Source organism: Micromys minutus (assembly GCF_963924665.1).
Source record: "Micromys minutus genome assembly, chromosome: 32".
Lineage (NCBI taxonomy): Eukaryota > Metazoa > Chordata > Mammalia > Rodentia > Muridae > Micromys > Micromys minutus.
The window spans coordinates 22,416,267-22,440,886 of NC_137967.1; the positions used below are offsets into that span (position 1 = coordinate 22,416,267).

At 40.1% G+C, this 24,620-nt stretch overlaps 1 protein-coding gene across 1 annotated transcript; it reads left to right on the plus strand.

Annotated features, from left to right (window-relative positions):
- Positions 1-10,107: 10,107 nt before the first annotated feature.
- LOC308413662 (bromodomain testis-specific protein-like) lies at positions 10,108-23,844 on the plus strand (the record flags this gene model as incomplete). The annotated part of the gene is given in 5 exon segments (XM_080908707.1): positions 10,108-10,151; positions 21,161-22,937; positions 22,939-23,007; positions 23,009-23,368; positions 23,371-23,844. Coding segments are annotated over 5 exon segments (2,724 nt in total).
- Positions 23,845-24,620: the final 776 nt, after the last annotated feature.

The following is a 24,620-nucleotide window of genomic DNA, read 5'->3' on the forward strand; positions in this document are numbered from 1 at the left end:
TCATGGAGGTGTTTTCTTAACCAAGGCTTTGTTCTTTTTGATAACTCCAGCTTGTACCGAGTTGACACAAAGCCAGACAGTACAGAGCCTTTCTTTGCCCAGTGCTTAGTTTGTCACAATTGAAACAATTTTATATGGATATTACTGATGATCACTATTGCCTTTGTACTGGAAAGGAAGGACTGTCAGAAACAATTCTGTCTCATAGTAAAAAGACCTTTTAATAATGAAAGCACTTTAAACGTCATATTCTGTGGCTCCCTAAATTTTTTGAATACCAACTATCTAAATTATACATAAATTGTCAAACATTGTTTTTTCTTAGCTATTTACTCTCTGAATAACCTTAAAAACATTTTATTGTAATTATCTAAACCAGTATATAATATGACCATGGGTTAAGCTGATTATTACTTTGAATTTTTTTTTTAACCTTTTCCCCTTACCATTGAGTATTTTTAATTAATAATTTTATTTGTTTACATTTCAAATGATTTACTATCCAAATTTCTCCTTAAAAAACCCTATCTCATTCCCAGTCATCCCCCCACCCTTTTTCCTCTATTAGAGTGCTCCTGTGCCCATTCACACAATACATCCTCTCCCTTCTAGCATCTCCTATGCTGGTGCATCAAGCATCCTTCCACTCCCATGGCTGTCAGATAAGGCCATCCCCACCCCACATGTATCTTGAGTTCTCACTTCCTCCATGTATACTCTTTGGTTGGTGGTTAAGTATCAAAAATTAATGTTCTGGTCAGGAAATTACCTCTAATACAGACAAGTTAGAGACTATTTCCTACTTTATGTTCTATTAGATGTAGCTCACTTGATTTTTCATTGAATAATTTGATCCATTTGGACTTGATATTTGTGCAGAGTGATAAATATGTATCTGTTTTCATTATTCTAGATGAGGACATCCTGTTAGATCCACACAATTTGTAGAAAATGTTTTCTTTCCTCCATTGTTTAGTTTTTAGATTTTTGTCAAAAATCAAGTGTCCACACACGTGTGGGTTTATTTCTGGGTCTTCCATTGTATTTAGTTGATCCACTTCTCTAACTCTAGACCAATACTATGAAGGCTTTTTGTTATTGTTGCTCTGAAGTACAATGTGAACTCAGGAATAATGATACCTCTAGAAGTTTTTTATTGTTCACAATAATTTTATTTTTCCTGGGCTTTTTGTTTTTCCACATGAAACTGAGGATTTTTATTAAAAATCTATGAAAAATTGTGCTGGAATTTTAAGAGAGATTTTATTGAATCTATAGATTGCTTTTAGTAAGATAACTTTTCACTATGTTAATCCTACTGATCCAAGGGTAAGGGTAATTTTTCCATCTTCTTATATCGTTTTCACCTTTCTTTTGCAGACACTCGAAGTTCTTGTCATACAGGTCTTTTGTTGGTTGGTTAAATTTTCACCAAGATATTTTATATTATCTCTGGCTATTGTGAATGGCTGTGTATACCTATCTTCTTTATCAGCTCATTTATGGCACTATAGAGTAAGGATACTGGTTTCTTTAAAGTAATTCTTATCCATCAATATTGCTAAAGGTGGCTATCAGCTGTATAAGTTAACTGAAAGAATTTTGCGGTCACTTATGTATAATATAATGTCATCAGTGAAAAACTATACTTTCACATTTCTGTTTCCATCTGTACACACTTTATCTCTACTAATTGTCTTATTGCTGTAGCTAGAACTTCAAATACTACATCAAGGAGATAAAGGAAATAAGGAAAAAGTGGACAAGCTGGTCTTCTCCCCAATTTTACAGGAATTGTGTGTGTGTGTGTGTGTGTGTGTGTGTGTGTGTGTGTGTGTGTTTCTCTCCATTTAATTTGGTATTGGCTATTGGCTTGCTATATATTGCCTTTATTTTGTTTATGTGGGTAATTTTATCACTGATTACACCAAGACTTTTATCAGCAAGAGGTCTTGAATATTTTAAAACGTGTTTTCAGGATTTAAAGAGATGATCATTTGATTCCTTTAGTTTAATTATATCGTGGGTTTCATTGATAGATTGGCATATATTGAACTACCCCCTGCATCACTGGGATTCATCCTTCTTAATCACAGTGGATGATGTCTTTGATGTGTTCTTAATTTGGTTTGCCAGTATTTTATTGTCGTGCGCCCCATGTCCCGCCGGCAGGAAAAGGCGTGCAACAACAGGATTCTTCTGCGAACAACCTTTATTGTACAATACTCTGAGCAGGGGATCTCCCACGTGGGAGAGAAATGCATTGCTTACATATGCCCAGGAGACTCGTGTCGCTGCCTGATTGGTGCACTCTCCAGTAGCTCATTAGTATGCTCTGAGAGTGGGCTATGACGTATGTGGCGCATGTACTCTAAGTCTCTTGGCTGGGCAACAGCTCTGTTTGCTGAGTCCTAGGTGGGAAACCGGTGCCATGTTTGGGTGTGGCACAAACGGCTCTCTACATTTTCCCCTTCTTTCTTAAATAAAAACATGGCCGATCAACCATTAGGCTCTTGTTGGACCTTTAGTGTTCAAGACCATGATCAGCAATAATTTTGGGTAAGGCACCTTCCTGCGTGCAATGGGAAAAAGCCCTGCAGGGTGCAAAGGCTGCCTATGTGTAGGATACTCATTTCCTGGTGCAATGCCTCAAAGGCTCAGGGTGCAAGGGCTATCCATACACAGACCCAACACTTTTTCCAAAGCAACTAAGCCAAACAGAGGGAGAGGTGCCCATTTCGAGTGCAGCAAGAGCTTGTGCTATGACCACTTTGTCACATTATTGTTGAGTACGGAATTTGCACACCATCCAGAGCAGAAACACAGTCCCTCCGCACAAAAGCATGCCAAAATTACTTGATAAGGCAAGAGTTCTATAATCTCTTAACCCTGCTATCTCTATGTTTAAGGGCAAGTACAGTACATCAAAGGTTTTAATGGTGTCAAACAAAGGAGGAAAAGTTTTGCATTAAGGCAAATGGGCATTGGTTTTGGAAACACGGACAGAATCTCCTAAATCTGTTCTGCTTGAATTGTCATGCAGGACAGGCTCATCAGAAGCAGGTGGAACAGCTTCTTCTTCTGGTAGCACTCGATGTGTTAGATGTTCTGGGATCCAAATTGGGCTTTTTTCTTCCTGTGGAAAAACACAAATAGCTCCCCTGGATCATATTAAGATAGGATCTGGGCCTTTCCAATTACCAGTGAGGACATCTTTCCATTACACTAGCTCTTTAGGTGGCACAGGCCATTGTCCATGGTGCTCGGCAGCTGAATGGCCATGGGCATCCAAATTTTAAAAATTTAAGGTAAGAAGTATAGTAATGGCCATTTTGGGTGTGGGGTGCACCTCTTCAATTCCCCCCCCTTTTTTTTTTTTTTTTTTTTTGTCTTCAAAACAAGATTTATTTCTTTTTAACATGAAAATACATGGAAAATACATTGGTCTCTTATCTGTTACAAATAAGACTCAAATTATTAATCATAACAAGAAGTGTTTCTTGAGATATTTCCATCTACACAAAAGACTAACAGCTTATTATTTTTTTTTAAAGATTTTAAACATTTTTTGCTTAAAATTATACATTTTTGTCAGTACTGTTTTTTCAGACATTAAAATAAATTTTACATAAAACCATGTGAATATGTTTTTTAGTCAGTACTTGATTTTTTTCAAGGGCTTGACAGTATGCATTGAAAACGTACTAGCTGCAATAAGCGTAAAGTATATGCAAAACAAAACGCAACATGGAAATAGTCAAAGTCTTCTTGTTTTGTGAATATATGTATAGTTTTTGTTTTCTTTATTTCTTGGACTTCATACAGTCTGTGAGTTTCTGGGGGAGTGCAAGCCTCTGGGGTTAGCATCCCACTATCAGTGACTGCATATTATGTCTGTTCTTTTGTGACTGGGTTATCTCACTCAGGATGATCTTCTCTAGATGCAGCCATTTTCTTAAGAATTTGGTTAAGTCATTGTTTCTGGTGGCTGAGTAGTATTCCATTGTGTATATGTACCACAATTTTTGTATCCATTCATCTTCTGAAGGACATCTGGGTTTCTTCCAGCTTCTGGCTATTATAAATAGAGCCGCTATGAACATTGTGGTGCATATATCTTTGTTGTGTATTAAAGTGTCTCTGGGGTATATGCCCAGAAGTGAAATAGCTGGGTCTTCAGGTAGTACTATATCCAATTTTCTGAGGTATCGCCAGACAGATTTCCAGAGTGGTTGTATTAGCTTGCAACCCCACCAACAGTGGAGAAGTGTTCCTATTTCTCCGCAGCCTCGCCAGCATCTGCTGTCATCTGAGTTTTGGATCTTGGCCAATCTGACTGGTGTGAGGTGGAATCTTAGGGTTGTTTTGATTTGCATTTCCCTGATGGCTAAGGATGTCGAGCACTTCCTCAGATGTTTTTCGGCCATTCGGTGTTCCTCAACTGAAAATGATTTGTTTAGCTCTGTACCCCATTTTTTAATAGGGTTATTTGATTCTCTGGTGTCTAGCTTTTTGAGTTCCTTGTACACCTTGGATATTAGGCCTCTATCTGATGTGGTGTTGGTAAAGATCTTTTCCCATTCTGTTGGTTGCTGTTTTGTTTTCTTGACGATGTCCTTAGCCTTACAGAAACTTTGCAATCTCATTAAGTCCCATTTGTTAATCTTTGACCTTAGAGCTTGAGCCATTGGTGTTTTGTTCAGGAAATTTTCTCCTGTGCCTATGTGTTCTAAGGTTTTCCCTACTTTAGGGTGCGATGAGCGCATTCAAAATGATGCCTTGACCCTGAGGATTATAAGGCAATCCTGTCAGGAGTGAAACTCCCATGTGATTGCAAAATTGCTTGAATTTTGCTGAGGTATAGGCAGGACCATTATCTGTTTATAACACTTTAGGTATGCCCCATGCACTCCATGCTTCAAGACAATGAGTAATGACATGAGAAGCCTTTTCTCCTGATGAAGGAGAAGCAAAGATAACTCCTGAGCAAGTATCAATGGGCACATGTACATATTTTAATTTTCTGAAGGAGGAAACATGGGTGACATCCATTTTCCAAACTTGGAGAGGCTGAATTCCTCATGGGTTTACCCCTATATGTGGGGTGGTGACAAAGACACTGCAGCTTCCACAGCGGAAAACTATGTCTCTGGCATTTTTTCTGGTGATGGAGAAACGCTTACGTAAGGTTTCAGCAGTCACATGAAACAGGGAATGGAAATAGGTGGCAGCCTCCACAGGAGTCAGGACTGCAAATGTAGTAGCCCAGGTGGCAAGATCTGCTAAATTATTGCCTTGTGACATTGGGCCAGGTAGGCCTGAGTGGGCACGAATGTGCATGATGTAGCAAGGAGAATGTCTGGATAAAAGCTCTTGCTGAATTTGCATAAATATGGAAGCAACTGGGCTCCCAGTTTTAATTAGGCCAGCTACCTCTAGAGAATTTACTGAATTAACTACATAAGAAGAGTCTGAGACTATATTAACAGGACCAGGGAAAGCACATAAAACTTCTAGAACAATTTGACATTCAACCAACTTAGGGGAATTTTGGGCAAACTGTTTGGTTACTACTTTGCCCTCATGCACATATGCACCTAGCCCTGTTTTAGAGCCATCAGTATATGCTATGTCACCTTTAGTAAGAGGGACTGCACTTGTCACATGGGGAAACACGAGAGGCTGACAGCACGCAAAGGTCAAAATTGGGTTTTTAGGGTAATTATTGTCAAATGTCCCAGAAAAAGCACATACAAGTATGGCCCAATCATCATCAACAGCAGCCAAAGTCTGTAACTGTTTTGTAGTATAAGGAATAACTATTTTTTCTGGATAGGTACCAAAATGAGTAACAGCACCCTTTAATCCTCGCAAGGCAAGTTTGGCTACGTCTGAGGGATACCATTCAATAGTTTTGGCTGGAGAAGCCTGTGGATGAATCCACAGCAAAGGACCTTTTTGTCATAATACTGCAGTAGGCAGCTTCTCAGTCTGTAAGACACATAGCTCAAAAAGTTCACCAGGGTGTATTCTGACTAGCTGAGCTTCAGCCAAGGCTTTTTCTACCTTTTGTAAGGCTGCCACAGCCTCTGGGTTCAGAGACCGTGGAGATGTTAACTGTGGATCTCCTTCAAGGATATCAAACAAGGGTTTTAGTTCAGCAGTAGAAATTTTTAGGAAAGGCCTTAGCCAATTAATGTCTCCTAGGAGCTTTTGGAAATCATTTGATGTCTGTAAATGATCTCTCTTGATTTCTATTTTTTGAGGTACAACAAATTCTGGGTGAATGACAGCTCCTAAGAACGTTCCCACTGGTGATTGCTGAACTTTCTCTGAAGCTATCGTTAACCCAAAGTGTTGTAAGGACTTAACTAATTCATCAAAAGCTATTTCTAAGTCTTGAACATTAGGGCCACATAAAACAACGTCTTTCATAAAATGAAAAATGGATAATGATGAGTATTGCCATCTAATAGGGGTTAAAGCTTGTTGTACATATAGCTGGGACATAGTAGGACTGTTTGCCATTCCTTGTGGGAGAACTTTCCAATGGTACCTATTATCAGGTTCCACATGGTTTATGGCAGGCAGAGTAAAGGCAAACCTCTTTTTATCTCTGGGATGTAATGGTACAGAGAAACAACAGTCTTTAATATCTATAATAATTATCTCCCACAGCTTGGGTAAAGCTGACAGAAGCAGGAGACCACGTTGAACAGACACAAACATTTGCATCTGTGCATTAATAGCTCTGAGGTCATGTAAGAGTCTCCATTTGCCTGATTTCTTTTTTATGACAAAAATTGGAGTATTCCAAGGGGAGATATAAGGCTCCAAATGTCCTAACTGTAATTGCTCTCTTACCAATTGATGGGCAGCCTCTAATTTTTCAGAGGAAAGATGCCATTGAGGAACCCACACTGCCTCCTCTGTTAGCCATTGTATGGGCATAGTCCCCTCAATGGCCCCTAAGAAAAACCCAAACCACTTCGATCAGATTTTATGGTGGGCTGTATGGGGTCTGTAGGACCTTGATGATGTTTGCCAATGCCTCTTATGGGGATATACCACATACCAGTCATCATCCCCTGTGCAGGCAGGGAATAATTATTCATAAGTTTAAGACCTAGTTCTGTTAAAATGTCTCTTCCCCATAGATTAACTGGTAGTGGAAGGACATACAGTGTAAAAGTTCCTTTTTGTCCCTCAGGGGCTTTCCATTTTAATGATTTAGAGCTAATAGCAAGACTGGCTTCATAGCCAAGGCCTCATAAAGAATGGGAAGATTGATTAACTGGCCACTTAGCAGGCCACCACCTAGTAGATATGCTTTTGTCTGCCCCAGAGTCCAATAGTCCTTTAAAAAGTTTTCTTTTAATCTCCAATTTTAGGTTGGTCTAGTATTTAAATCTACTAATAGATATGCTAAGTCAGTTTCTGCTGAACTGAAGCCTGTGTTCTCTCTTCCCCCTTTGTTCTCCCTTTTTGCCCAGTTTGATGCAAATTGGGCAGGACAATTGGGGAGGATGAGCAATTGAGCAATCTGATCTCCTGTGGAGATGGGAAACAAACCCCTCCGGGAGGAGCACATGATCTTAAGTTGGCCTTTATAATTTTAATCAATTACCCCAGGGTGTACTCCCAAACCTTTAAGGGTGGCAGATGACCCTCCCAAAAGCATCCCTATTTTATTAGCCGGTAATGGCCCATTAAAGTCACAAGGGATAGGCTGAACTCCCATTTGTGGGGTCAGGACAATTCTGGTGGTGGCACGGAGGTCCAATCCCGCGGAACCTGGAGTGGCTCTCCGCGGTGGTTCTCCTGCTCCCAGACTACTGGGGAGCTGGTAGCTCCATATATTTGAGGGTCCTGAGGATGGGGGCCCCCGCTGTATGTTTTTTGATGCTTCTAGGGGCCTCCCAGTGATATCTTTTACTGATCTACATTCATTAGCTCAATGCTTCCCTTTCTTACACTTAGGGCACAGGTCAGGGATACTCTTAAGGTTCAATCCAGAGCTCTGACTTTTACACTCTCTCTTTATATGACCAGGCTTCCCACACTGAAAACAAATGACACTCTTCTTAAAAAGACCCAGCTGCCGTTGCCCTTGTAGTATGGCGGCAGCTAAACCTGCATTAGTTAAAGTTCCTCTGATCTCTCTACAAGCTTTAATCCAGGCTTGTAATCCTTTTGCTTTGCAGGGGACGATGGCATTATGACATTCCTTAGTACATTGTTCAAAAATTAGTTGCTCTATCAAGGGCATAGCTTGTTCTTGGTCTCCAAATATTTTTCCTGCTGTCTCCATCATTCGGGCCACAAAATCTGAGAAGGGTTCACTTGGACTCTGAATAATTTTTGTTAGATTTCCTGACACTTCTCCCTTATTAGTGAGCACTTTCCATGCCTTTACGGCACAAAGTGTTATCTGGCCATAGACTTCCACGGGATAGGCGGTTTGATTAACAGCCTACTGTCCCTGTCCAGACAACATCTCGAAATCCCAGGCTGGCTGTACTGCGGTTGCATTGGCATGAGCCTGGGCCTGACAAGCATCATGCCACAAGGCTTTCCACTCAATGTATTGTCCCATACTTGGGAGACAAGCTTTGGTAATAAACTGCCAATCATCAGGGATCATGACTATTGTAGTTAATCTTTCTATCAGAGACATGGTAAAATTAGCAGTGACTCCATAAACTCGGACTGACTCCGCCAACTCTTTGACTTGTTTATGTTCTAGGGGGTGATAACTTCGGACATTGTTATTCTCCTCAAACACCGGAAACATTTGCCTGAGGGCATGGCGTGTCTCCGGAGTACAAAAGGAGAACTCACACTTAATCTCTGAGTGAGGCAGAGGAACAGAGGCTGCGGCTGCTTTAAGAGCTTCCGGTTGTGCTACAGCAGTCCTCCGTCCGGGCTGAAACCGCTCTGCCTCACATTCTGCTGCTACCTCCTCTAAATATTCCTCCACAGATTCAAATAATTCATCCTCTAATTTTTCTTCTGCCAGCTCTAAAGCTTTTTGCTCTTTTAGCGGATACAAAGTATCCTCTCCGGGAAACTTGTACTTCGTTTCCCGGGACACAATCCTCTCTTCTCCCGGCGGTCTTTCCTCCCTTGAATTCCCTCCGTTTCTGACTTGTTTTAAACATGTCTCTTGGAGCCTACCTCTTTTACTTTTTTCTTGTGCGCTCCCTCTTTCATTACTCTCCGTTTCTGACCTACCCTCTTGGTGCTGCGTGATAACTTTCTGTCTAGATAACTTCCACAACAGTAATGTTACAACAGTTACCACAAATGCAAGCAATAACCCTTCTACTTCCGGAGAAAATCCAAGAAGAGACATGCCTAAGTTTTTGGCACGCTCTTTTGGCACCCCGTAAATTCCAAAGAGAGACATGTCTCTCGGAGCTTACCATTTACCTTTTCCCAGTTCTGAATCCACTTCAGCGAACTGAAGTGTCCCCTCGGCGCTCCCGGGATTCCGGCACCACTTGTCGCGCGCCCCACATCCCGCCGGCAGGAAAAGGTGTGCAACAACAGGATTCTTCTGCGAACAACCTTTATTGTACAATACTCTGAGCAGGGGATCTCCCATGTGGGAGAGAAATGCATTGCTTATATATGCCCAGGAGACTCGTGTTGCTGCCTGATTGGTGCACTCTCCAGTAGCTTATTAGTATGCCCTGAGAGTGGGCTATGACGTATGTGGCGCATGTGCTCTAAGTCTCTTGGCTGGGCAACAGCTCTGTTTGCTGAGTCCTAGGTGGGAAGCCGGCACCATGTTTGGGTGCGGCACAAACGGCTCTCTACATTTTATTATTTTTGCATCAAAGTTCATTAGAAAAGTTGGTCTGGAATTATTTTTGATTCTTTAGTCTTTGTGCAGTTTATGTATAAAGGTGACTGTGGCATCACATAATGAGTTTGAAAGTGTTTCCTTTGTTTGAAGTTTGTGGAATAGTTTGAGAAGTATTTGTATTAAGTTTTTTTTTTTTTTTTTTTTTTTTTTTTTTTTTTTTTTTTTTTGAAAAGTATCATAAAATTCTGGATGAAGCCATCAAGACCAGTTTTTTTTGTGGGGGGGAGAGAGGGGCGATGCGAGAGTCTAATGTTCTGATTTCCTTAGAGATTATGGATGAGTCAGATAGTTTACCTGATCTTTATTTAGCTTTAGAAATTTAAATAAATATAGGAAATCATCCATTTTATGTACAATATTCAATTTTGTTTGTTATAATCTTTTGAAATAAGACCTAATTTTTCTTTGAATTTTCTCAGGATCTGTTTTTATGTCTTCTTTTTTAGTTTTAATATTCTAAATTTGAGTGCTGTTTTTCTCCCATTTAGTCTGGTTAAGGTTTTGCTTACACCGTCTTTTTTTTTTTTTTTTTTTTTTTCTCCAAGCAACCGACTTTTGTTTCATTTCCTTTGTAATAGTCTCTTTGTTTCTAATGGATTGATTTCAGCACTAAATTTAATTAATGATGGCTGTCTACTTCTCCTGCTTGTATTTGTATTTTATTTCGACAGCCTTCAAATGACTTTTAATTTGATAGTGTGAAAATAGTCCAACTTTTTTTTTTTGATGGCAGTTAATACAGAAATATTTTTCTATAATTTAATGAAGATTTTCCCGGGGGATTTGAGTTGGGAATATTCTCTATCTTGTATTCTTATTCTTATTAAGTATGGTATTTTCAGAGTATCCCAAATTTCTTCCATGGTGTATGTATGTGTGTGTGGGCGGTGTGGGATGAACGTTTTAGATTTTGCATTTTCTTTACCTTATATATTGAGTTCTTCTATTGTATCTTGTACCAAAAAATTTCCCTAGTTCCCATTGGCAAAGGCCTGTGCATTACTGTGTTCCTGTGCATTATTCTGTGATCATGGGCATCCCAGGGGGTATCCCGAGTCCAACTGCCAGAGTCCTGGTACTTAATGTGGGCTGCAGGGGCATGTTTTCAGTGAGCTTTGCCTAGCCCTCTCTGTGCTTTGAATACTCACAGTGCAATCTCACCAGTCCTGGTCCCCGGAACTCTGCTGTTCGAAGGGCCTCAGCGCTACCTCTTTCAACCACACTTTTTCACTTCAGTAAGTTGGCATTCCTCTACACTGAAGAAAAGAGTCTTCACTGGACAAAAGGCCTCTCCTCTCATTGATGCCAGAAAATACTATTCTCTGCTCTATACGCCCCTGGAGTCATAGGTCTCTCCATGAGAACACATTGGTTGGTGTTTTAGTCCCTGGGAACTGTGGTGGGGTTTGTTCATTGATCATTTTGGTCTTCTCATTGGGTTGCAGACCCTTTCAGCTCCTTCAGTCCTATCTCTAGTTCCTTCATTGGGGTCCCCGTGTTTAGTCTGATGGTTAGCTGCAAGCATCCTCCTCTGATCAGAATGGCTCTGGCAGAGCCTCTGAGGAGGCATCCATATTATGTTCCTGCCAGTAAGTACTACTTGGTATCAGCAGTAGTGCTTGGGGTAAGTGGCTGCATATGAGTTGAATCCCCTGGTGAGGCAGTCTCTGGATAATCATTTCTCCAATCTCTGCTCCTTTATTTGTCCCTTTATTTCATTTTTTTAAGAAGAACTTACTGATCTACCTTTTGGCCTTTCTTCTCTTTGATATTCATAAGATGTCTAAATTGTTTCTTGGGCATTCAAGCTTTTTGGATTAGTGTCTCTTTATAAGTGAGTACATACCATGAGTGTTCTTTTGTGACTAGGGTATGTCACTCAATAAGATAGCTTCAAGTTCCATCCAATTACTTAGGAAATTCATGAATCCATTGTTTTTAATAGTACTCCATTGTCTATATGTACCACAATTTCTGTATCCATTCCTTTGTTGAAGAACATCTGGGTTCTTTCCAGTTTCTGCCTATTATAAACAAGGCTGCTATAAACTTGATGGAACATGCGTCGTTGTTAGATGTTGGAGCTTCTTTTGAGTATATGTACAGGACTGGTATAGCTGGGTCCTCACATAGTGCTTTGTCCAATTTTCTGAGAAACCACCAGACTGATTTTAAGAGTGGTTGCACCAGTTTACAATCCCACCAACAGTGGAGTGTTCCTCTTTCTCCATATCCTCTCCAACATCTGCTGTCACTTGCTTTCATGATTTTATCAATTCATACTGGTGTAAGGTGGAATATTAGGGTAAGACATATTTTTATATGCACATAAAACAGTGTTTCAAATGCTGCAAGAACATTAAAGTAACCATATTCAACAAATGGCTCAAAATTCCCTAGTTCTCTTGGGAATATCAAGCCAGTAAAATATCCTATGGCAACTAGACCCTAAATGAGACAAGTCCCTTTGTTCTCCCATACAGGAAGCACAGTGTAATATACTTTCCAATTGTCACAATGTTACCATATGTATCCAGGCCTCCAAACCCTAGAAACTCACCTAGTGTCCAAAAATATCTAGATATACACCTATTACCCATTGAGTTTTGTTCTGTATGATGTCCTAGGAAGTCTAACATTTTGACATATTTATATTGCTGACTGAAAGTTTGTCCCAATTCTTTCAGAGAAAAAATGTAAAACATTTTATGTATAGTAAGGAAATAAAGCTCAGGCTCCAAGAAGGTTTTATTCAGAATATGTACCCCTATTTGGAGGAAAATAATGGGACTGTCATGAAGGATTCTGATGATTGAGTACCAACATCAGGAAGCCTCAACCTTGTCCCTGTCTGCTGCTCTCAAAGTGGTCCTTGCACATAAGCCGCCAGTCAACCACCTCCCACCTCCAGAAGTCATATATTTCCATTCATTCTGCTGGCCCTTGAGGTTTCACTCCTGGCCCCACCCAAAATACTTGATCATGTTTCTTTTGCCCCTGCCCTTGCCCCTGCCATTCCCCACTCCCAAACAATTCTCTTTCTCCCTCTGCTCCTTGATTTCTTCTTGTTCCCAAGTGCAATTGAATCATCCTCACTAGGATACTTGTCTTGTTAATATTCTTTAGTTCTGTGGATTTTATCCTGAGTATTCTGTACAATTTTGTCTAATATTCACTTATTAGTGTATACATACAATCAGTGTATTTTGGTTTGAGACACCTAATTCAGGATGAAATTCTGTAATTGCATCCTTTAGACTAAAAATCTCAGGATGTCCTTATTCTTAATACAAGGATAGTACTTGGCTTAATTCAGTGGTAGAAAAACAAATTATCATTTTGTACATCTCTAAATTTCAACAAGATACTATATGATAAAGCCAAATTTAAGCAATATCTATCCATGAATCCGGCCCCAGAAACAATACTACAAGATAAAATAAAACCTAAGGAAGTTAATCATATTCATGAAAACACGGGAAATAAATGATTTTACAGTAGCAAAATCAAATTATGGGAACACACACACCAACATCATCACTAGTACCACTGAAATCTACATGAATTAACAATTATGAGTCATTAATATCTCAGTATTAATGGATTCACTTACTGCTGAAAAAGATACAGACTAACAAATGGATGGTAAAAACAGAACCCATTTCTGCTGCGTGAAACAATCACAATTCTACATCAACAACAGATGTGGTCTGAGAGTAAAGGGTTGAAAAAAGTTATTCCAAGCAAATGAAACTAAAAATTAACCTTATATAGTCAATTTAATATCTAACAAAGGAAACTTCAAACAAAAGTAAATAGAAGAGATAGACAAGAACACTGAAATCAATGACATTAGAAATATTTATTATTACATTTATTAATTTGTTAATTATAAATACTTATAGCTGCTCCCCCTTTTCTCCCAGTACACCTTTCACAAGTTCACCCCAAATGTCACCTCTTCCCATCATGTACATAAAGTTACTAAGGGACTAGACCTATCTTCTTCCACTTTGACCAGAATTGGGAATTAATATTGGGGAGTAGAATTCACATGCAGTCAATATGCTCAGGGCCATTTCCTGCTCCAGGTTTTGGGGACCTAATGAACATCAAGATGATCATTGGGTACATATGTAAAGTACCCCTAGTATAGCCCATGCAACCTCTTTGGTTTGTGATTCAATTACTTAGAGCCCCAATGGTCCAGGTATTTGACTCTGTTGGTCTTCTAGTGCAATCTCTGTCTTCTTCAGGTCTCTAAATCCATCTCCCCACTCTTTCAGAGGACTCTGTGAGCTCTATGTGATTTTGTGATGTGCTTCTCTATATCATTTTCCATTGTCTGTTTTGTAGAGCTTCTCAGGACACTTAAGCTAGGTTTCTGTACTGCAAGCAAAAGAAAGAACTTGCCTATCTGGTGGGTCAAAAACAATGCCAGCCATTGTTTAGCCATTCCTTCAATCTCTGCTCTATTTTGTCTTTTTACATCTTCTCTTTTCTTTCTATGCTGCTTTATTTTTGTAAGGATATCTGAAGCATTAGATAGATACAGCTAATGTCAAATATGGAAATGGCTGCTACCACCACTCCCACAGTAATGTATAAGTGTATATTTTCCTGACATCTTTGCTTGGATAATGGCTTGTTATAGATATAATAGGGAGAGCACAGTTAGGTAGACAATACCTTGTTTCAGAACTTATCTGTTTACTAAATGAAATCATTAATTTTTTTCAGGTTTATGGCTGGAAGTAAAAGATTATCCTTAGCAAGGTTTCCTATACAAAGGAAAATAACTATGAAACTATGATATGTATGTATTTATTATAACTGTATCTATTTCTATTAATTTTTCTCCCTGTCTCTGTCTGTTTGGCTATCTGTTTCTGTCTCTCTGCCTCTCTGTTTGATACCCTCTCTCTTTCTCTTCCTCCCTCCCTCTCTCTTTCTCTGTCTCTTTTTCTCTCTCCCTCCCTCCCTCCCCCCCCCCTCTCTCTCTCTCTCTCTCTCTCTCTCTCTCTCTCTATATATATATATATATATATATATATATATATATATATATATATGCATCTGGTTTTATATGGAAGTCATCGATTCACTTCCATTTGAGCATTTTACAAGGAGATAAGAATAGATCAATTTATTTTCTTCTTCATGGTGCCTGCCAGTTGAACCAATAACATTTGTTGAAGAGGGTGTCCTTTTCATTGATTATTTTTAGCTGTTTTTTGTCAAAGATCAATTGATCGTAGGTGTGTGGGTTCATTTCTGGGTCCTAGAGGACTTATTGAAGAACAGGCTGAGCAGGACCTCACAGATATCCTACTGGCCATCTTATTCAGTTGTGGCTCCATGACTCAGCCCATTTAAGGAGAAGGGATCCAAGGGCAGGCAATGTAGTAAAAGATAGCCCCAGTTTCCATATTAGTATCCCCATCAGAAGACCCTGCTACACAACTGATTCACATGCTCAAGGGGCCTAGGTTCACATCATGCATGCCTTCTTGTTGGCAGTCCAGTCTTAATGAGCCCCCGGTGGATCCAATTTTGATTCTCTATCTTTTCTTGTGGTATCCTTGACCACGGTGGCTCCTTCAATACTTCATCCCCCTCTTCCACAGGGTTCCTGGGCTCTGCTTAACCTTTATTTTACTGCATTAATTTCTCATCAGTTGTGGTTTAAGACTTTAGGTTGACAGTTTTGCCAATCTCCTTTCTGAAAGTACAGCTGGATGCATTCTCAGGCCCTTGAGCAGACCAGGACTTTATAGCAAAAAAGACATTAGATAGTGCATGCCTCCTTCCACCTTCCTTTTAGTTAGTTTTAGTCCATTTTTTTTTTCACAATCCCCTCCTGGTCTGACCTCCCACAGTTCCTCATTTCATTCCTTCTTCACCCTCCAAGATCCTCACCCCAGTCTCCAAGAGGTTTTCTACAACCCCTCTACCCACTCCATGCCAGTCCTCCACACGCCCTTAGAGTCTGAAGTCTCTAGAGGTTTAGTTGCTTCCATCCCTAAGGACAGACCAGGAGTCCTCTCCTGTACAAGTGTCTGGGACCATAGATCAGCCACAGTATGCTTCCTAATTGATGGCTCAGCGTATGAGAGGCATCAGGGGTTCACATTTTTTGAGACTGCAAGTCTTTCTGTAGGGTTGCCCTCCTCCTCAGCTTCTTCCAGCAGTTTTACAATTCAACCACAGTGGTCCTTGCTTCTCTCCATTGGTTGGTTGTAAGTATTTTCTTATGATTCATTCAGGTTTTTATTGGGCCTTTTTGACAAAAGCCATGTAAGGCTCCTGTGTGTAAGCACACCATAGCATCAGGAATAGCATCAGGTCTTGGAGTCTCCTGTTGAGCTGGATCACTATTTGTTCAGGGACCTCCTTTCCCTTAGTTTCTTCTCCATTTTCAGATAGGGACAATTTACCCCAACTTTCTACTTGATATCTTTTTTTTTAACTGGAGGTGACCTGCATGAGTTCAATTTCTAAATGTTTGGGCATTTTAGCTAAGGTTCCTCCCTTTGATTATTGAGATTCTCTCATCTCCAGGTCTCTGGCATACACTAAAGTGTCCCTCTAATTCTATCCCTAGAAATTGCCTATTTTCATTCTTACTGCTTGTTCTCAGTGCTTCAACAATGTTTCTGTCCCCACATACCTAATCATGTTCCCCTTCCCTGGTACCCTTCTCCATCAAGATTATCTACTTCTGCCCCACCAGCACATGATTGCTTCTCTCTACCTAGGGTGAGTGGGGCATCCTCACTTGGGCCATTTGGTTTGTTATCCTTCTTGAGTTCTGTGTACTCTATCCTGGGTATTCTGTACTTTTTGGGGGGTAATGTCCACTTATTAATGAGTACATACCATGAATGTTGTTTGGTGTCTGAGTTACTTCACACAGAATGATATTTTCCAGTTCCATCTATTTACATGCAAAACTCAGGATGTCCTAGTCTCTTTTACTTTGGTCTTGGAGGGTCCCACTGTGCTCCTCCTGAGGAAGATTGTTTCATGCTGCAGCTCCCAGGGAAGGTTGGTTCTGGTGCATTCTGCCTGTTCCACTGGAGTTCAAGCTGGGAGGCATGGGAACAAATCCCAGCAGTGTGCTGACAAGCCTGTGAACTCTGGCAGGTGAAGGCTCAGTCAGGTGCTCAGATTATAGCAGGGACATAAACCACTGCCTGACTGTTAGAAAAGTTCAGAACTCTGGAATAGAGCTATCATGGAAGACAAAGGAGTCAGGACCACAAAATGCCAGGGTTGAGGAGAATGTTTCAAAGTATGTCTATATTTTTTGTTGTGCTCCTCTCTCCTTTGTTCTGTTTTTTTTAAACAGTATGGGATCCTACCACCAGATTTCCATTCATTTGCCTCTAAGATTGGTCATAGTTGTTTTTCTAATGGTACATGTGTGTGCAGGGGAGGGGCTTAGGGAGTGGCTGATTTGGCTAGAGTCTATCTCATTCTCTCCTGTGGAGGTGGGGTTTGGGTCTTACCTAGAGCCTTGTACATCTGCCTCATTGTGGTGCATTCAGGTAAAGGGGATTTGCAATCGGGAGTTCAGAAAGCACCTACCGGTTGACAATTACCTGTCTTTGGAGCTTCCACTGACCTCAATCTCTCAAATTTCCAACTTTGACCATTTGAGCCCACACTAGACCTTAATAGCAGAGTAGTATTTCATTGTGTAAATGAACCACATTTTCTGTATCCATTCTAACACTGTGGGGCATCTGGGTTTGATCCACTTTTTGTCACAAACAAGATTATTATGAACATAGAGGAACAAATGTTCCTATGTCATGGAGGGAGTTTATTTGGGTACATGCTCAAGAGTGGTATAACTGAATATTCAGGTATATATATTTCCAATTTTTGAGGATTCTCCAGATTCATTTCCAGACTGGTTATACCAGTTTGCAATCTCACCAATAATGGATGAGTGTTCCTCTTTCTCCGAGACCTTGCCAAAATGTGCTGTCACCTGAGGTTTTGTTCCTAGAAATTTTGAATAGTGTAAGGTGGAATCTCAGGGTTGTCTTAATCAATTCTTGTGAATTGCACCTGAGCCATTAGTATTCTGAGAATATTTCACCTTCTGACAATGAGTTTGAGGCTCTTTCCCACTTTCTCTTCTATTCAATTAAGTTTGTCTGTTTTTATGTTACTGTCCTTGATCCATTTGGATTTTAACTTTGTGCAAGGTGTCAAATATGCATCTATTTTCATTTTTATATGCCCAGTGCCTGTAAGACTAGCACCATTTATTCAAAAATGGTTTCTTTTTCCATTGTATATTTTTGTCTTCTTTGTCAAATAGTGTGTTCTTATTTCTATGTCTTTAATTGTATTTGATTGATCAAACAGTCTGTTTCTGTGACAATATCATGCCATTTTTATTACTATTGTTCTGTACTATAGCTTGAGGTCAGAGATGGTGAGTCCCCCAGAAGTTATTTATTGTTAAGAATTGTTTTTGCTATACTGCATTTTTTTGTTTTTTTCATATGAAATTGGTTATTACATGTTCTATGTTTTTGAGAAATTGGATTGGAATTTTTTTGGGGATTGCACTGAATATGTATATTACTTTTGGGAGGAGGGTCATTTTTTCCCATATTAATCCTACCAATCCATGGGCTTAGGTCCTAATTTCATTTTCAGAGGTTCTCTTTAACTTTCTTGAGAGACTTGACATTCTTGTCATACAGATTTTCACTTGTTTGTTAGAGGTTCTCTAAGGCATTTTATGTTTTCTGTGTGTGTGTGTGTGTGTGTGTGTGTGTGTGTTTGTGTGTGTGTGTTATTTGAATGGTGTCAGTGTTTCTCTATAATATTTGCAACATTTTATCATTTACATAAATGAAGGACATGTACTTGTTCAAATTAATTTCATATCCAACCACTTGTCTTAAGTTATCAGCTATTGAAATTTTCTGGTAGAAATTTTAGGGTCACTTCTGAATATCTGTGATTTATTATATTTCTGTTAGTCAGTAATTTAAATCCCACCTTACAGCACAACTAAAAGCCCTAGAACAAAAAGAAGCAGATATACCCATGAAGAGTAGACGACAAGAAATAATCAAAATTAGGGCAGAAATAGACCAAATAGAAACAAAAAGAACCATTGAAAAAAATCAACAAAACCAAGAGTTAGTTCTTTGAAAAAATCAACAAGATTGATAAACCCCTAGCTAGACTAACTAGAGGGAAAAGAGAGAGTATACAAATTAACAAAATCAGAAAGGAAAGTGGAGACATAACAACTGAAACTGAGGAAATTCAAGAAATCATCAGATCCTACTACAAAAACTTATACTCCACAAAATCGGAAAATCTGGAGGAAATGGACAAATTCCTAGACAGATACAAGATCCCAAAGTTAAACCAAGACCAAATAAATCATCTAAATAACCCTATAACAACTAAAGAAATAGAAGAAGTCATCAAAAGCCTCCCAACCAAAAAAAAGCCCAGGTCCAGACAGGCTCAGTGCAAAATTTTATCAGACATTTATTGGGAATATAACACCAATACTCTCCAAACTATTCCAAAAGATAGAATCAGATGGAATGCTACCCAACTAATTTTTTGAGGCTACAATAACCCTCGTACTGAAACTACACAAAGTCCCTACAAGGAAAGAGAACTTAAGACCAATCTCACTTATGAACATTGATGCAAAAACACTCAACAAAATCCTTGGAAACCGAATCCAAGAACACATCAAAATGATCATTCATCATGACCAAGTAGGCATCATTCCTGGGATGCAGGGATGGTTTAATATAAGAAAATCCATCAATGTAATCCACCATATAAACAAACTCAAAGAACAAAATCACATGGTCATCTCACTAGATGCTGAGAAATCATTTGACAAAATTCAACACCACTTCATGTTAAAAGTCCTGGAAAGAACAGGAATCCAAGGTCCATACTTAAACATAATAAAAGCAATATACAGCAAACCAACAGCCAACATCAAATTTAACGGTGGGAAACTTGAAGCAATCCCACTAAAATCAGGGACTCAACAAGGCTGCCCACTCTCCCCCTACCTATTCAACATAGTACTGGAAGTCCTGGCTGGAGCAATTAGACAGCAAAAGGAGATCAAGGGGATACAAATCGAAAAGGAAGAGATAAAAACATCACTCTTTGCAGATGACATGATACTGTACTGAAGTGACCCCAAAAACTCCACCAGAGAACTTCTACAGCTGATAAACAAGTTCAGCAAAGTGGCTGGATACAAAATCAACTCAAACAAATCCATAGCCTTCCTATACTCAAAGAACAAACATGTGGAGAAAGAAATTATGGAAAAGTTACCCTTCACAATTGTCACCAAAACTATGAAATACCTTGGTGTGACTCTAACTAAGCAAGTGAAGGACCTGTATGACAAGAACTTCAAACTTCTAAAGAAGGAAATTGAGGAGGATCTCAGAAAATGAAAAGATCTCCCATGCTCATGGATTGGAAAGATCAATATTTTAAAAATGGCCATCCTACCAAAAGCAACCTACAGATTCAACGCAATCCCCATCAAAATTCCAACACAGTTCTTCATGGAATTGGACAGATCAATGTGCAATGTCATATGTAACAACAAAAGACCTATAATATCGAAATCTAATCTCAAGAACAACAAAAAAAATCTGTGGGAATCACTATCCCTGACATCAAGCTATATTACAAGGCAATTGTGCTGAAAACCGCATGGTACTGGTACAGAAATAGGCATGTGGATCAATGGAATAAAATAGAAGATCCAGAAATGAGCCCTCATGTTTATGGTCACCTGATTTTTGACAAAGGAGCCACAAACATTCAATGGAATAAGGGCAGCCTATTCAACAAATGGTGCTGGTCCAACTGGCACTCAGCATGCAAAAGAATGAAAATAGACCCTTTCTTATCTCCTTGTACAAAGCTCAAGTGTAAGTGGATCAAAGATCTCCACATTAAACCAGATACACTGAAACTATTAGATGAGAAAGTAGGGAAAACTTTAGAACATATAGGCACAGGAGAAAATTTTCTGAACAAAACACCAATGGCTCGTGCTCTAAGGTCAAAGATTAACAAATGGGATTTAATGAGATTGCAAAGTTTCTGTAAGGCTAAGGACATTTTAAAGAAAACAAAAAGGCGAGAAGCCATCTGGGCAAGAGCTGGCGGCCACCGGTGGAGACCGATCGACAGCCCTGCACCGCTTCATCTAGTGCACAGCAAAAAGGTGATCGGATAAATCCCCTTCCTAAGAGGTACTGCCATTGCTACAGAGGCTCGGCCCCCGATCCACCAGGCGGCTCTTTGGGACTATTATACCATCATAAAAACCCCAATGGATTTAAATACAATTAAGAGGCGGTTGGAAAATAAGTATTATGAGAAGTTTTCTGAATGCATAGAAGACTTCAACACAATGTTTTCAAACTGCTACTTATACAACAAGCCTGGAGATGACATTGTTGTTATGGCCCAAGCTCTAGAGAAGCTATTTATGCAGAAAGTATCTCAGATGCCCCAAGAAGAGCAAGTTGTGGGTGGTAAGGAGAGAATAAAGAAAGATATCCAACAAAAGATAGCAGTTTCTTCTGCTAAGGAACAAACTTCCTCCAAAGCATCAGAGAATGTGTTTAAGCAGCAAGAGATTCCTTCTGGGTTTCCTGACATCTCTCTCTCTCCCTTAAACATGGCACAAGAAGCTCCCCTGGCCTGTGACTCACAAACTCTGGTCCAAATTACAAAGGGTGTGAAGAGGAGAGCAGATACAACAACTTCTACCACTTCCATAGCTAAAGCAAGTAACGAATCTTCCACGCTCAGAGAAATGAAGCCAGTGAATCTGCCAGTAAAGGAGAACACAGTAAAGAATGTTTTGCCAGACTCTCAGCAACAACACAGAGTTTTAAAAACAGTCAAAGTAACAGAGCAATTAAAGCACTGCAGCGAGATTCTTAGAGAGATGCTTGCCAAAAAACACTTGCCATACGCCTGGCCCTTTTATAACCCTGTGGATGCTGATGCGTTGGGACTCCACAACTACTATGACATTGTCAAAAATCCCATGGATCTCGGAACGATCAAGGGGAAAATGGACAATCAAGAATACAAGGATGCGTATGAATTTGCTGCAGATGTCAGATTGATGTTTATGAACTGCTACAAGTATAATCCTCCTGATCATGAAGTTGTCGCGATGGCTAGGATGCTTCAGGATGTTTTTGAAATGCATTTTGCCAAGATTCCTGATAAACCTGTTGAGAGTATGCATGCGTGTCACCTTACAACACACAGTGCAAAAGCCCTCAGTAGAGAGAGCAGCAGCGAGGCCTCCTCGGGGGACTGCTCTTCTGAAGACTCTGAGGATGAACGAGTACAGCATCTTGCCAAGCTTCAGGAGCAGCTGAATGCTGTTCATCAGCAACTACAAGCTCTGTCCCAAGTTCCATTGCGTAAGTTGAAGAAAAAGAATGAGAAGTCTAAAAGGGCACCCAAAAGGAAAAAGGTTAATAACAGAGATGAGAACCCAAAGAAAAAACCTAAACAAATGAAGCAAAAGGAGAAGGCCAAGAGCAGTCAACCAAAGAAGAAGAAGCCACTTTTGAAGTTGGAAGAAGAAGACAATGCGAAGCCTATGAACTATGATGAGAAAAGGCAGCTGAGTTTGGACATAAACAAACTGCCTGGAGACAAGCTTGGTCGAATAGTTCATATAATACAGTCAAGGGAGCCTTCCCTGAGAAACTCCAACCCTGACGAGATCGAGATCGACTTTGAGACTCTGAAGGCATCCACACTTAGAGAACTGGAGAAGTACGTCCTGGCCTGTCTCAGGAAGAGGTCGCTGAAGCCCCACGCAAAGAAGGTTGTCAGGTCTAAAGAGGAGCTCCATTCTGAAAAAAAGCTGGAGCTGGAGAGGCGGTTGCTGGACTTCAACAATCAGCTGAATTGTAGGAAATGGCAAACGAAACGTCCAGCAAAAGTGGAGAAGCCTCCGCCGCCCCCGCCCCCGCCGCCGCCCCCGGAGCTGGTTGAGTGGATCCCGTCTGAGCGACAGCAGCAGCAGTGGCAGCGGCAGTTGCAGTAGCAGCAGCAGCAGCTCGGGGGTCCGCGAGCAGCAGCAGTGACTCTAGCTCCTCCGACAGCAGCGATTCGGAACCAGAAATATTTCCTAAATTTACTGGAGTAAAACAGAATGATTTACCTCCAAAAGAAAGTACAAAGTTACAGTCTTCTGTGCAAGGCATAGCCTCTGCTGAAGCTCCCCTTGCTCAGCAGAGCTCAGCGCCATGTGGAGCTCCGGGGAAGCACTCCCAACAGATGCTTGGTAGCCAAGTGTCACAGCATCTGCAGGCCACAGAGAACACTGCATCTGTGCAGACTCAGCCTCTTTCAGGTGATTGCAAACGAGTATTGAATGGCTCCCCTGTGGTGCACACCTCTGCTGAGAGTCACACAGGCATGCTCCTGTGCAGAAGGATATAAAGATTAAGAATGCAGACTCTTGGAAAAGTTTAGGAAAGCCCGTGAAAGCATCAAGTGTACTGAAATCTTCAGATGAGCTTTTCAACCAGTTTAGAAAAGCTGCCATAGAAAAGGAAGTAAAGGCTCGGACACAGGAGCAAATGCGGAAACACCTGGAACATAATGCAAAGGACCCAAAAGCATCTCAAGAAGATCAGAGGGAGCTTGGAAGTGGATTGACTCTAGAATCTTTGTCAAATAAAGTGCAAGGCAAGTCTCACGGAGAAGAGCAGAATGAACAGCAGCCACCATCACCATTGGAAGCTCAAGACATAAGCAAGCCATGGCTTCTCAAAGACCGGAACTTAGCAAGGGAGAAAGAGCATGAGCGTCGGAGAAGAGAAGCGATGGCAGGTACCATTGATATGACTCTTCAAAGCGACATTATGACAATGTTTGAAAATAACTTTGATTAAAACTCAGTTTGTAAATTAACTATCAACTTTAAATGAAAGGTAAAAATGTTTGCAGTGCGTGTGCTACAGTGATTACTCAACACCAGAATGTCAATCACAAACTGTGCTCTGACGGCCCTAAGATAATTAAATATTTTTCATTTACATTTTTTAAGAAATATATTCTTTTAATGACATAATTTATAAAAAGTTTTGTAATTTTGACCTCTACAAGTGGATAGATTTTATTCATTCTAAAGAGGACTGTCAGTGATGTATTATAGTCCTGATCTAAGTCTAAAAGGGATCATCTGATTGAAGAAAAATGAAGAATATATAAAAGTATATAAAACAGGTTTTGTTGAATTTTTAACTTTTGCTGTTTGTGTAAACCTGTTTGTTGGTTTGTGTCCTTGTTTGAGACAGTGTCTCATATACACAGGCTGGCTTTGGTGAACTCAGCAGTGTAGCCAAGGCTGGCCTTGATCTCCTGATTCTCCTGCCCTTAGCTCTCAAGTGCTGGACTCCAGAAGTGTGTCATTATGCCTGGCTGAGTTTTTACTTTTCAAAGAGATATGTGTCTGCTGTCAGAATTCTAACAGAGCTTCTAACAAGTAATATTTGGTTTCCATGTGAGTCATGATGTGTCAGATTCTCTGCTGGTTCCATCCAAAAGCATTTCATACTGCCTTTTGTTTTAAAGTAATATTAGCTATGATTTGAAAGGTATTAAATTTTAAACAAAATAATAGTAAATATTGTATATGCAAGCTTCTGTAGGAATGTGTCAGACATTT